The sequence below is a fragment of the Monopterus albus genome, unplaced genomic scaffold, assembly GCF_001952655.1.
Source record: "Monopterus albus unplaced genomic scaffold, M_albus_1.0 scaffold101.1, whole genome shotgun sequence".
In the NCBI taxonomy this organism is placed as follows: Eukaryota; Metazoa; Chordata; class Actinopteri; order Synbranchiformes; family Synbranchidae; genus Monopterus; species Monopterus albus.
In genome coordinates, this window is record NW_018127981.1 from 819323 (window position 1) to 834265 (window position 14943).

Below are 14943 nucleotides of genomic sequence, written 5' to 3' on the forward strand. Positions count from 1 at the left end.
GTGTGATTTTTGATGAAGCATTTTTAATTTCTTCTTTCACTCTCTCAACTGTAGCCTCATATTTTTTTCTCCATCAGCTCTGTGAAGTAATACCTGGATGGAAGTCTGTATCCTGGATGAAATGTATTAATCATTTCACGAAAACCTTAACCCTCCACAACTGCAAGAGGTCTCATGTCTTTAATAATCCTTTGTAGGATACTGTTAGAAAGCTCAGCAGACATCTGTGGTGTGCATGGATTCATGTTCTTTTTGTGGAAAAAGTCATCTACGGTGCTTTGTCGCGGGGTCCTGAAACAGACAACGGGATAAAAAGTGGCATAATTAGAAAATGTGTATATGTGTAAGAGATTTAACAAATTGTAATGTTACTGTGGACTATTTCATTTGTATCTGCGTTTGTACAAACATCATATTCAATCTCGCCCTCCCGACAGTAGTTTAACAGCAGCAGTGCTGCAGGTGGAAGAAACATTTAACAAAAGAAAAAGAATTACCGACAAGAACACATTCTTTGTACCGTATAAAGCTAATACTGTTACATTTGCTAGGAACAATATGAAAAGTAAACAGAACTTACGGTGCCGTCTTGCTTCCGCTGTTGTCCTGAGAAACTGCCCCACAATGTTTCCTTTTCAAACGCTCGTGCATTTAGCCCACAGTCCATAGGAGGAAGTATGAGGACAGTTAAAGTACTGATGAGGCAAACATCAGCTGAATCAAAGCATCCTTCAGGTTAAAAAATAATCAGGGTCAAAGTTATTCTAAAGACTGATAACAACAAATACCTACAATCACAAAGCCTCTTATTTTGATCACAGTGATCATGGCATGTTACAGCAGTGTTGCGTCAGGCAAGCAAAGGTATCTGCTGGAACACTTGCATGTAAAACACATCTAGTCTTTCCAGGTACTGGTAGTGCAGTGCGGGTTAGTCCTGAGAGGGGCTCTCATCTCAGATATTCACCTACTGCATGCCCAGGTGTCTGGTAGGAGAGGCTTGACCTGGGCAACCAGTGACAGGGGACACTGACAGGCCACGAATATTCAGTTATGAAAAAGACAAGGAGCCAGTCTTCAAATGTGAGAAGCTTTAATTAGTGAATGTTTGGAATTTTAGCTTGAAAAATTAACATGATTGATTATCAAAACAGCTGCAGATTAACTTTTTGTGATTTGATTAATCGTTGCAGTGCCATAGAAGCCCCAAGGGAAACAGAAGTGTTGGCTATCAAATAACCAACACTTGATGAATAGTCAAATTTCCTCTATTATCAAAAAAAGTCATGCAGTTTCTCCTCTTCACGTCATCAAATTCAGAAATTCACACCTAATGTCTGCCAACTCAGGCCTGACGAGGACACCTGCAATAGCAGCCACTGTGATCCATTATCACATGACAGACGCACAATGAGGATAGAGTCCTCCTCCGTAGTCGGAGAATGTCTACTTCTGCAGCAGGACAATGTGAAATGTTGACAGTACATGTGAAGGCCTTTGCTCTATGTTTCCTCAGTGTCAACAGGACTAGCATCCAGTCACACCTCACAGCTGCTTTTCTATTTCATAAGCCACTGTGAATTCAAATCATAAAACTAAACACTTTCTTGTCTCCCTCTCTCTCAGCCATGGAATTTCACGAGAACCTCCATGACTTGGCCGTGAAGGAAGGACTGAAGGGCAGGAAGTTGCACAAGGCGGTGGAGAGCTTCACGTGGAACATCACTATACTGAAGGTGAGATAAAGCAGTACAAGTGTGCTACTCAAATAGCTTTCTGTGTTTTTTTCTGAGTGCAGCTGTCACAATGCACACTGTAACTGAGATGTGTTGCTTCTGATATCTGTGCAACACAGAAGATCAGAGAAGGTCAGCTCAGGGTCAGTGGCCCTCAGCAGTATTTGCAGTAGTTGCTGTAAGAATTTTTACTGTGTTATTCTGCTTATGTGACAGTTCCTGTTAGAGCTGTGTAGCAGAATGGATTGCAGGCACTGTTTTTGTGAGATAGGTGCACACATGGCTTGAAAACAAACCAGAATGACTGTCTCTTTCTATGTTTTGGTGCACCTGTTTCACCAAAATTTATTTTTCAAACACAGATGTGGCAGTGCAGTTTGCTAGTTGTTGTTAAATACTTTCATTGATCTGAAGGTGCATGGAGACTGCATCCTCTGTGCTCCTATTTCTGCGGTAAGCAAATTGGTGGGGGTCCAGTGTGGGTGGGAGACAGGTCATCAGGTGCCCGAGCACCAGGCACTTGAAGCACTTCATGACAATGTGTGTGAGAGCTACAGGGCGGTAGTCATTCAGGCACGTTGGGGTGGAGTGTTTCGGCACTGGAGTGTTTGAAGCACGTCAGCACAACTGCTTGGGCAAGGGACAGGTTAAAAATGTCCGTAAAGATGTCAGCAAGCTGTCCAGCACATGCCCTGAATACATGTCCAGGGGCCAGCAGCCTTGTGTGCATTGACCTGGCTCAGTGCAGCATACACATCCATGGAGGTGAGTGTGAGTGGGTGCTGGTCTGGAGGGTCTAGTCTTGATAGCCATCTCCTTGTTGAGTCGAAGCGAGCATAGAAGTCATTTAGCTCGGAAGGAGACATCTATGGTTGTTGGGGTGGAGTTGCCGGGCTTGTAGTCACTGATGACCTGGATGCCCATCCATATACATCGGGGGACAGAGTTTGTGAAGTGTTCCTCGACCTTTAGCTTGTAGTGGTGCATGGCCTTCTTGATGCCCCTCCATGGCTTCTGATTTGGATATGTGGTGATCTGTTTCTGGGTTGTGACACTGTCAATGGTAGTGTTAATAAAGTCCAGCACAGAGGGTATGTAGGTGTCAGTGTCTGGGTGAGAGTCACGGGTATCCCAGGAGGCAAACATACTCCAGTCCGTGTGGTGAAACCTGTCCTGTACCACTTTGTGCTATTTAAATTGACATGACTATTTTCCATTTAGATGCCATCTTCCACTGAATACTGATTCACACTCTGCTCCATGGAAGCAGCCTATACAGTGTTTACAGTCTGTCCATTAGCTTCAGCTCAACTAGTGTTTAAGTCCTTCTCCATGCTGACATGATACTGTGGTCCTGCAGCCAGGATGCAATGTTCCACAAACAAATTTATAAGAAACTTGAGAGTGTGCATTAACAGGTTTTAAGTCTGCCTGCACACTTTTTCAGAATTTGGGGGGGATAAACAGAGTTCAAGTGTGTTTAGCCTCCACTACAGCCCTGAGTCTGTGGCGCCATCCCACTGTGCACAGTCTAAAAAGCACAAATTGCCCAGGTTATGTTTAATTGTGAATTAAATTGTGTAAAACTTAAGCAGCAGTGCTCATAATTTTGCATATAGGGGAAACATTTGGTACCTGACAATTGTTTTAAAGCAGCCTTGAAAAACTGTGAACCTACTTTTTCTTTTTGCGGATAACAGACGGTAATTAAGTGAATAATTTATTAGCCTTCCTAAGATGTGCATTTAATCTCTGTATTCAACCTTGTGCTGCTGTGGCCTTTAGGTTAATGTGACAGCATTTATTTCAGACTTGTCCCATGTTGGAAATGTCAGTAGGTCTGATCAAGTAACACTGCCACTTTTACATAAGGACTTCAGCAGATGTGAGGCTCATATGTGATTTAAACAAATTTCTTAGTCTGCCATAGTCTCTACAGGTCTTAAAGGATAACTTTTTGTTTTCCTGCTGTGTTCCCCCTAAAAGTGGGTATGGTGAGTCTATTGCTTGTGCTAATGTTGCTATCACTGCCTCTGTCATACAGATTTGGGGAAACAAATGGTCACGTAAAATGGCATTTTCGGTGCAGTCGATTAGCCTCCAACACAGCTCAGAATAAACAGGACATCAGTCAAATCATTTATCACATTTATCTCTGGGTCAGACGAAAAGCAAACACAAGATAGCCTTTTGGGGTAGCATCACAGCTAACTACATAGGATGATCACCCGGTCATCAGGTCAGCCAACAAGTTGACCCAGATGTATATTCCTATGTAGCTAGCTGCCCAGACCTTAAATTTACTGTCCTTCTGACTCAGAGGTTAGTGGGAAAAATAACTGTTGTTGAATGGGGCTCATTCTGAGCTCTCTCTCTCTGAGGCTAACCTGTTGCCCCTGTGACACTGTTTAACACCATTTTTGGTTTCCCTGAATCTCTACAACAGAAGCAGCGACTGTAAAGTTGGTACTCGCTATAGTCACCATACCCACTTTGAGGGGGAAAAACCAGAAGATTAAAAAACATAATGAAATTATCTTTTATAAAGCCGTGAATTCCGTTTCCTTAAGAAAAGGTCTTGAAGCCAATGGTTCATTATTAGTGCTCTCAGTCAATTAGAGTATTTAATCACACATTTTGTTAATCTGTTCTAAACAGTGGTGAAAAGTAGATTTACTTAAGTACTATACTTTAGTACAATTGAGATCTATATTTGGGTTTTTTTCATTTTATGTTGCTTCATACTTCAACTAAACTATTGTACTTTTTACTCCACTACATTTATTTTATAAATTTAGTTACTAGTTACCTTTCAGAACCAGTTTAATACAACAAATACAATGCAACCTCACTGATCTATAGTGGAAAATTCACAAGCTACCCAGCAGTAATTACAAAAAAAAATCATCTAAACTAGTAAAACTAGCTCCCCTTTTACCAGCTTTAACATTAAATGTGATATATACAATGCATCACTAAGTATACTACAGTAATATGATAGGGATGTGAAATATGTAGAATACTTTTAGTACTTTAAGTATGTTTTGACACTAATACTTTTGTACTTAAGTAACATTTTGAATGTAGGACATTTGCTTGTAACAGTATATTTACACTGTTGTATTATTATTTTTACTTAAAGGATCTGAGTACTACTTCCATTTTCCAAGTGTGATTCAGATCCCTATGCAATCTCAGATTCATGTGGCAGTGATAGCGCTCCTTTTTCCTCACTAAGGTCTGGTAACCAATACCTGCAACTAATGTCCTCACAGTGATTTATTTCTTGCATTTCTGCCTGAACTGGTGTTCGGCACTAGGTGTAGAGGGCAGGCAGCACAATGTTTGAAAAATAGCTGCAGGAAGGCACAGAACATTTTGCACCATGTCAAACACGTTGTGTTTGAATCAGGCTTCTCTTCCCGTCCACAGCAACGTGTTCCTGTAATTAGTTAACGTAGCTTAGCGAGGAAAAGGGAGCACTTGGTTTGATGCAAGGCATCTCCCCTCTAACACTAACATGGCAAAATAGATGTTACATGAGACTGAGATCACATAGGGGTCTGAACTGTGCAGCCCTTTTATAAATAATATTTAGTCAAACTGAGTTGAATAGCACACAAAGTTGGTTATTGGTAGAGACTAACACTCATGACAAAACCCCCTGAGTGTAACTCTCAAATGATTTGGCAGGGATTCACTTCCATATTTTACAATCTTGGAACTGGATCCAAAATAGGACCAACTAACAAAGCCCATCCCTAATTGCTCTGGCACTGTGGTCTGTCTTTATAGGGCCAGGCTGACCTACTGAAGCATGCCAGAAGTGAAGTCCAGGAGAACCTCAAGCAGATCCACTATGCTGCTCTCACCTGTAACCTGACTAAAGGCGGAGCAGCCGGCGACTCCTCTGGCTCAGAGTCCAGGAGCAGACGCAGCCTCGAGGCCATTCCTGAGAGGGCCACTGCTGAGGAGTTCACCGATGAGGACATCTAAAGACCCACAGTCCTGCTTTAGTGCTCTCCTGGCACCCACATCCAGACCTCTACCCTGTTTCTGCCTCCTGAGCTCAAAACCCTAAGCTCACGCTCTCTTTGTCTCTATATCCTTTACCACCATCTTCACTATTGCATCATCGCACTACACACACATTTTTTCCCCATTTCATTGAGCACATTACTTTATCCCAAGCACAGCTGTCACAGGCTTCTGCCTTGTAATCATCAATAAAATGCCACTGCTACTTTAGGACACAAATCCAACAAGTTCAGATCACACAAAGGACTCAGTGGAGGTAGTTTCAAGCCTAGAGAAGTTTAGAAAATCACTGTCATAACATCTCTGTCTAAATGTTTCTAAGTTGTACTGAAAGCTGGGAGATTTTGCAAGAAGTGTCCTTATAAATATTTGCCATACATCTAATCTGAGTCTAAACATCAAACAAAAGTAACCTTTGGGAATTTGTACCAAGCATAAATCTTCTTGATTAACGTTCCCAGTATTTACATCCACAGTCTCATTGCAGAGGATTGTTCCCCTCCCTCCATTCTTCTTGTCTGACCCTGTCTTTCATTTCCTGTCTGAGCGGGTTGAAGAGCATGAACTACCAGCCGTGTGACCCATAAAGTCACTGATCTACTGTTCAGAGACAATGCACTTCTACTCAGAGGACCAAAACGTTACCTGAGGAGACAAAGAGCACCTGGACTGCTGTAAGATTTCTTAAAGCACAATTTTTTGCAGTTATGAATGTAACAGGGCACACTGTAAGGAACAATTTGAACGAGAAGGAAAAAAGGCGGATGAAACATCACGAATGAGAGAAAAAAAGCTGTTTACAATATTGAACTTGTCCATGTTCTTGTCTGCCAAAATAGTATAATATACTATGTGTATATATGGAGTTTCCTGTTACCTGTTTTCTGCAGAGTGCATCATTTTATTATTGTATACTTGGAAATATAAGATTAATTTTATAAAAGCTGTATGTCTGTGGAAAAAAAAAGTTTCATTTGTCTATAGCTGTGTGATAATGGGAGGAAGTGACCTCAGAGTTTTCTCGGGGGTGGGCTCCCACAGGTCAGGACCAATCAGAGGATGTATTCATACGACACCTGCAAAGTCTCAAAAATCGCAACCAGCACCTGCTTGAGAAGGAGCTGCTACAGGAATCTGGTATCAATTTGGACGCTGACACATTTTCATGTTCTAGCATTTCACTGGGGGCATAGTCCCAGTTCTTTTTTTTTTTTTTCCCCAGATGCGCGCTCCACTGATTCCAATCTAATTTAAACTAGTCCAATGAGAAATCAGTTCTAGTTGGTTTGGTTTAGTTAGCTTCCTGAGTAGAATGACTGAATAAATCTGACAGGAAAAAAATGTTCCTGTCTGAATAGCAGAGACTGAAGCTGCATTTCTACTGTTTGCTTAAACTATCACCCAGCATAACCTCACAGGCTGACGCAGCTCCTCTCTCACACACACACACCTGAGCAGAGAGAGAGAACGCAGAGGACATAAGGACCATTCCATAGCACAAATGTCAGCCAGTAACAGAGACTGTTTTCAGACAGCTGCTGAACAAGCAGAACACAAACCAGCAGAAATGTGATGTCTTCACCACTTTCCCACCATCAATTTGCTGAAGTCCCCGTTCAAACCGACAAGTGAAGTCCCTGATCATTTGACAGCTAAATCAGTGTGGGTATTTACACAAAATGCTTATGATGCTAATAGTTGAGGTGTGAGGGCGCTAACATTTAACCAATCACTAGTGACAGCTCTGCACACACCCATCCCCTCCCTCCTTGTGTTGCTGGAACTGGATTTTAGTATTACCTCATGATGGGTTCCAAAGCTTAGCTCCCAGAACACACCAACTAAAGTGGGCAATGGAAACAAACGCAGAAGCTGAGATGAGTGCTACATGGTTTGTGATGTTTTAGTAGGTTCCATCCATCCATTATCTATACCGCTTATTCCTGAATAGGATCAGATCACCAGTCTATCATAGGGCTGACATGTAGACAAACCACCACACACACTCACTCTCATTCCTACGGGCAATTTAGAGTCACTAATCAACCTAAGTTGCATATCTTTAGACTGCAGGAGGAAGCTGGAGTACCTGTAGAGAGCCCATGCAGGCACAGGGAGAACATGCAAACTCTACACAGAAAGGCCCCAGGTTATCCTGGGATTGAACCCAGAACTGTCTTGTTTCCAGGTTCAAGCCCTTAGTAGGTTCCTATAGGGGAAAAACCCTATGGGAAGTCATAGACAAACAACAATGACTATGGTTTTATTTAAATCATGCAGTTTAAGGTATTAATCATAAAACGATGACTCCCTGTTCACTGCTAATGTTTCACCTTGCAGCTAGTCACGGTTTAATGCAAACTATAGTGTTATCAGGTTTGGTCTGAGGAACCCCTGCAGGGTTAGCTCAACCAGCTCCTGTCTGCCTAACTAGGCAAATGAGAATTTAAGAGAAGAGTTTTGTCTTAGCATGCCTTTCCCCACGTGTTGCTTCAGTAATGGCCTGGCTTGCTTTTCACTTAACAATCCACAACCTTGTCTTCATTTACTAGCAAATTACTGACGATTGGACAAAGGATACATAAAAAAAAGATAAGTATATGACAAGTTTATCATTTGGACCACAACTAACAATTATCTTTGTCTATCACTTGGTCTCTAAAACATCAGAAAACAATGAAAACTGCAGATCAGTACTCCAGTATCATCATCAGATAGCTGCTCTTGTCTGACCAACAATCAAAATATCAAAAAAAAAAAAAAAATTATATTCACTAGAATGCAAGACCAAAAAAAGACAATTCTTCAATTTGAGAACTTTAACTATCACTTAACATTTGCTTGAAAAATAACCAGCAATTAATCAGCTTTTCAGTCGTTGCTGCTCTATTTTCCACCCTTACATGATCTACTAATGCTGTTGTTGACAACCTTGCAGTGTAGTTGTCTGAGCAGTTAACCTTACTCTCCAACAGCATTAAATACAGGAGGTCTAGATTCAGAGATATAAAAGCTTAAAATAATAATATATTAAAATAGTTGTAACTGAAAGTTCAGTCAACGCTGTCAGCCAGCTGCCTGTCATTTACAGCCCACAGCTATCACTGAGGCCACTTGTGTAGACAAAAAACTTGTTAAACCATGTGGTTACACAGTGGTGTGTCTGTCTTCTGTTGAACTCTTTGCCTGAGCAAACAGCGCATTGACCAGACATCAGCAAGAGTTTCTTTCTTGTCATTTGCCAAATCACACAATGTTCTTTAACTACAGCTGAGGAAATCTGCCAGATGTCAACTAAAGCTTTCACTTACTAGTTTAAGACAATGTCACGACTACATTTTTTAACAATTCTAACTCTTTAGTTTTGACTAGAAACTATAAAGTAACTTAAAAACCAAAGGCCTTCTGTCTGTACACGTCAGTACTGTAAAGTATTTTACATTAATCAACATGAATTTAGTCAAAATACTGATCACCAGCAAGAAATCAATTTGACTTGGCACAGGGTTTTTCCAAACATGCAGCGAATCTTATTCTCTTGACGTCAGGCAGTTGGAGGGTTAATGAGGTATTTTTAAATGTTTATCTGCAGCCAATTTATTCCCCCCTCAGTGCTCACAGTGTTGTGCACTTTGGTTTTAACTACTGCAGAGCACACGGCCCACAACGAGACAAAAAAGGCTGTCTGAATTTCCAGTGCTGTGCCAGTCAACGTAACTGTTATAGACAGGATAAAAAAAAATAAAAAAAAGACATTTCAACTGTTGTCCGGTCTCATCCTAATTTGTCAAGTACAAGGAAAAAAAAAACCTCTAAATAAACAGTGTTGGACAGAACATGTGTCTGATGTGCAGTCGGACTAATGTTCTGCCCGCGTCACACTAGCAGCTTCCTGCTGTACTCAGCTCATCCCCCCCCATCATCTCCTCTCTTACCACCCACTGATCAGCTCTCTCTCCTCCCTGCAGCAACGCCTGGTGCTCCGCCCCCTCCAGCCAATGACAGAGGAGGGGGTCCTTTGTCAGTGGGCCCTCCTGCCCAGTCTCTGAATAGCTAAAAAAAAATCCTAATCAATAATGTTTCTAAACAAAGCACAGAAACCCATAGAATCATAAAGAGAACCCAGTTTTCAGCTGATCATTTTATATCTCACTCTGGATGTAGAACATACAGAATGTGGTACAGTTTAGTAACTTAAAATAACCTGAAAATACTGTACTGCTTAAAGTACTACATTCAACACGTAATTTCTAATAAGACCTCAAAACATTCTTATAGGCTAGTAACTTATTTAGCTGGTGCTGTGGTGTAGCCAGTGTTATATTAACTTTAATATATAACATTCCATGTAGCTATTCAACAGTAAGCTTAGGATATTCTTCTCATAATAGCATCATATTGTTGCGTTTGTCTGTGTGTCCAGTCCAGTACAAAGCTGAACAGAGGAGACAGGAAGTTCCTCTAACAGCCACATCAGAGCCACCACATCCAACCAGGTGCTACTATCCTTCACCACCAAGAAATACAACCAAAGCACTGTGCAAGGCAGTAATCTGCTAAACATCATATCACTTCTGTATCGTAAGACGAGCACACAGCAAAACGGCATCCTCACAGGATGATGGTATCAACCAGTCAGCAGCAGGTTCAGCCGTCCTACAGCAGAGGAGTCACACAGCCACAAATCCACTAATGTCCGCTACTGTCCCTCTCACAAACACTGAGAAAAGCACACACAAAGGTACCTGCTCAACTCCAAGATAACGGATTGCACAGTTGACTCCAAACAAACATTTCATCTAATGTCCAGCTGTAGATGTCCTCCCTGCTCCGTTTCATCCTTGCAAACTTAAATCTGACATTATTAGACAAGAAAAAAACAAAAGTTCTGCACCATAACGCAACACCAGCTTTTTGTTTTCTTTCATTTCTGCAGTGGTCTAGTTTAAACTGTGGCACAGCAGCACCAGCTATCCCAAGAAAACAATCTCCTTTACAACAAAACATGACATAGGTCCTTAAACACTCTGTGATGCATATGTATATCGTAACTATAGCTATAGTCAGGTTTTATCTTTCTGAAATAATTACAGACTATTTGGATTAATGATGGGTGCAGAGCTAATCTAGAGGTTCTGAAGATTAAAAATTAATTGGCTGGAAACGAGCAAAATGAGCAGCCATGGCCACTTTAAGGCAGGGACAAAGACACCCAGTCCTGACTCACCAAGCTGCTTTTGCAAAGCTCGAGGAACACATGCATCAGTATCGATTATCTACATGTGTATTGAGTGGAACAGAGAGAGCCCGGGGAAATAAAGATTCAGATGGATCTGTCTCTACCATGCACACGCACACACGTAGGGATAACAAGCAAAAACAGGCACCATTTTATAAACATGTCAGTTGTAAAGTTAACGGCAAGCTCACATACACTTTATTTGTATAATGAGTCACAAAGTGCTTTGCACAGAGTAAATTACTGTCTGTTTAGGGCCCCTGAGTGCAAATGGTCGATCACTGTCCAACTTGAATCCAGACCTGGAAACAATCATGAGCTCTGTCTGTGGATCTAAGGTTATGAATTTGTACATTAAAAAAAGGATACAAGCTGTGACTAAATATTTTCTTTAAAAATCACAAAAATCTTGAAGTCAGCTATCTGTGTTGATTTCTACGGAGGTCGTCATCCTTTATGATCTCATCTTATCACAAGTTAAAAGCGTACCTGTCGTATCACTGACTGAGAAACACTGCAAACACACACACACACACACACACCTGTTCCTGCTGCTCCACTACCTCAACACAGGGCTGTACAATCAGCTAAACGTGTGTATGCAACATGAGCAGAATGGCCCTCTAATGCACTTCTTTATGAGCGTTGTGTCCAGTGTTAAGATGGACTTCATTACCTGCAGGAAAGTTCAACCTGAAGGTTCCTGTTTGCACCTTTCAAGCCACAGTTTGCTTTCACTGATCATCAATAAAACAAATTTACATTTTGATGACTCATCAAAAGGCCATTCCTTGCAGCAAAAAACAATTTATTGAAACACCTCTTTTTGGGGAAACAGCAAAAGTGCACATTTAATTTAGCAAACTTAAAATAATAAGCATGCTTTGTTCAACATCTACAGCTCTTCTGATGTCAAAACATACATCTCAGTTGGTGACAAGCAAGTCTCTTAAGCCCTTTCCAGACATGCAATGAAACCCTGAAATTCTCTAAACATTACCCAGACGAGCTGCATGTGAGAACCCAAATGTCTGAGCCAGTCGACCCGGACGTTTAGCGGACTTTACTCTGCCAACTCCCTAGTACAAAGTCCATGTAATATCAGAGTGAGCTGGAGTGAGCCCATGTGAGAATACAGCAGTGTATAGTCCGGAGCATTCACAGTGAGCTAGTGGGTGTGTTGATGACATTCTGTCATGTGACTGACGTAAAACCGGAAAAACTAAGCAAATACAATGAAGATGCCACTGAAAACACAGAACTGGAGACAGGACAAGGTTTAGGAACTTCTGTCTTTATGAGCGGGCGCCAAAATCGTCAGACAAATTTAAGGAACAGCAAGAGACTTGGCTATTTATAACCAAATTACAATCTATGTGACCACATCATGTCCCGCCTGCTGCACGCTCGACCCAGGAGCGCTACCAACATAGCGATGGCCAGACATGAGCTTCAAAACCACTCTTCTGAAAAACAATAAAAAAGATAAAGTGAGTGGTGTTTCCTCACAGATGGCTCCTGCAGCATCCTCCTCACTCCTCAGAGCAGGAATAAGAGCTCTGGGACGTCCCCGATCTCTGCTCAACTGGAACAGCAATCAGGTCAAGCAAAGATTGAGGAGCAAGGAACAATCAAATAAGGGAGATGGGATTTACTAAATGTGTCAAACTTAGGTTGACATTGTTACCACTTAAAGGTTTCAGTTCTAATAGTGCAGAGGAGTCGGCCTTGCAAATACAGTAATAGTGGAGTCACTTCAACAGTAAACGTCATCTGGAGCGAGCAGACAAGGACTCGCATTCCCAGAAGTAAGCAACAGCAGTGAGAAAAGGGATGGACGTGCCTGGTCCTGAGTGCTATGGCCTAATTTAAATCATCGTCTGTGTTTACAGCAGAGTGGTGGCACTCAAACAAGCTGTGAGGGAAATGTTTGGATAAGACATAAAACAAAAGGCCGTGCAGCAGTGAAGATGTCAATGTCTGTTTCCTGTGGCAGCTCCTCCACTGGCACGACAGCCTCCAGATTCCTCTCACAGATGAGGTCCCAAACAGAGTAAAGGTCAATGAATGTGTCACACTCAAGCGGGGTCCTTCTTCTTTTTCTGCACCCTATTTCTCCTCCTCCTCCACTAATCAGCGCGAGTTATTGATCTCATCTCAGAAACATGGCCTCTTATTCGGTCTCATCAGTCACAAGGGAAATGGCATTTATGTGAAGGTGTACAATGACTTGTGAGGTAGGTCAGAAGGGTATGAGGTCAAGAGTAATAAAAAACCATAACATTTCCCCAGCTAAAAGGTTCAGGAAGTTATGGAGCGTTTACTCTTTCTGATTGCAATGGGGAAATGTTCCTGTGTTTAATCCATCCAGCAGATACTCAGTCTACTATCACATGTAACAAATGAAGCAGCAAACTGTCAACATTCAAGAAGCTGAAATCACAGACTGTTTTGCTTGAGGAATGGCGACCGATAATTTACCAAATAATCATCTCGGGTCAAGATTGAACAAAAACATCACAAAAATAAAGTACTCGAAAGAACAGTTCCCCAAATGTTGGCACTGACCATTCACAAAATTAAGCAGTACTAAATGACATTATTATTTATAATGAAAAGATCACAGAGACCGTCTGTGCCCTAGGATGCATTTTTATTGACTGATTGATTTAGCTAAAATTAAAGTCTGATAAACCCCAATGTGCTCTGCTCCTCTCCTTGTCTACATATTGTCATTTTTCATACAAAAATGCCAAACATTTGCTGGGTTCAGCTTCTTAAGCAAGATTTTTTTTCTTGTTTTATATCATTATAAACTGAATATCTTTGGGGTTGCCTTCATTCCATAGCCCAAAACATGAGATCTGAGATGTGCTTCAGCAAAGTCTGATCTGCCTGGAAAGTCGAGCACAGCGCAACTTAGGGCAAACTGGTGTTGACTGGTGTATCTTGACTTGTAAATAGGTTTGACTTGGGCAGACTTTTGCTGCTACCACTGCAGTACAATGGGTGAGTGGAAATTTGGCTGTGGTGTATAAACAATGTCATTTGAAAGCACTCAACAGCAAGGTGTCTTTCCAGACACAGTGACCCATTAACTAAGAATACAGACTTCTCTATAAAGGGTTATCGCTGGGAACATTCTCTAAAAAGGAAAGTTGTTAAGTTGTGGCTCCTCCCGAGTAACCAGGGCAGTGTTTCTGGAAGCCCATTGTTTTGAGGTTAGATGTCCCTTTTACCACACAAAACATCCACACACCTTCACTGTATTGGGGTAACAACACAAGTATGGCCTAGGTAAGAGGGAAAATGGTTTTATGATTTGGGTGAAAACAATCGAAAAACTGTCTGGATAATCGATTAATCCTTTACCACTTTTCAAGCAAAACTGCCAAAACAGTTTCTGCTTTTCTCCATTTTACACCTCTAGAAACTGCTTTTGTTTTGGGCTTTGGACTCTTGGCCAGACAAAACATTTGAAGCCATTCACCATTTTCAGATATTTTATTGACAAAATAATTATAGCATTTGAGAAAATAATCATATTTAGAAAAACTAGAACTACGATACAGCTTTGTTGTGTATCTAAACATGCCTAGTGATTTCTGCCAGCTTTTTGTTCTTTTATTTTGTTAATGCCAGTGGGTGGGGATGATTTTACATTACAGACCTGACATTGAGTTATGAAAAAGTCATAAATCTGAAAGACTGAGCCATCAACCATCTACAGATACAGTGGCCCCTAAATATATTTGGAAACTTAATCCACACTTAAAATTGTTAATAAAATCTAAAAGTAAATGTCTTTTCTTTTAAAGAAAGTTAGCAAACCCACAATTGAGTAGGGCTACCTGACTGAAGATTTTCCCAGTCGTCTGGAGTCAGCTCTTCATGGGGGACTGTTCATTCTTTTTTTTCATAAAAAAAAAT

The 14943-nt window shown here is 41.2% G+C and overlaps 1 protein-coding gene across 1 annotated transcript in view; it reads left to right on the top strand.

The window, feature by feature from the left end:
* plcl2 (phospholipase C like 2) overlaps positions 1–7075 on the top strand; it is a 45893-nt gene extending 38818 nt beyond the window's left edge. The window contains exons 5-6 of the mRNA XM_020609672.1: positions 1627–1736; positions 5532–7075. Coding sequence (XP_020465328.1) covers positions 1627–1736; positions 5532–5732 — 311 coding nt within the window. The 3' untranslated portion in view covers positions 5733–7075. The remainder of the gene's footprint in view (positions 1–1626; positions 1737–5531) is intronic.
* The last annotated feature ends 7868 nt before the right edge of the window (positions 7076–14943 follow it).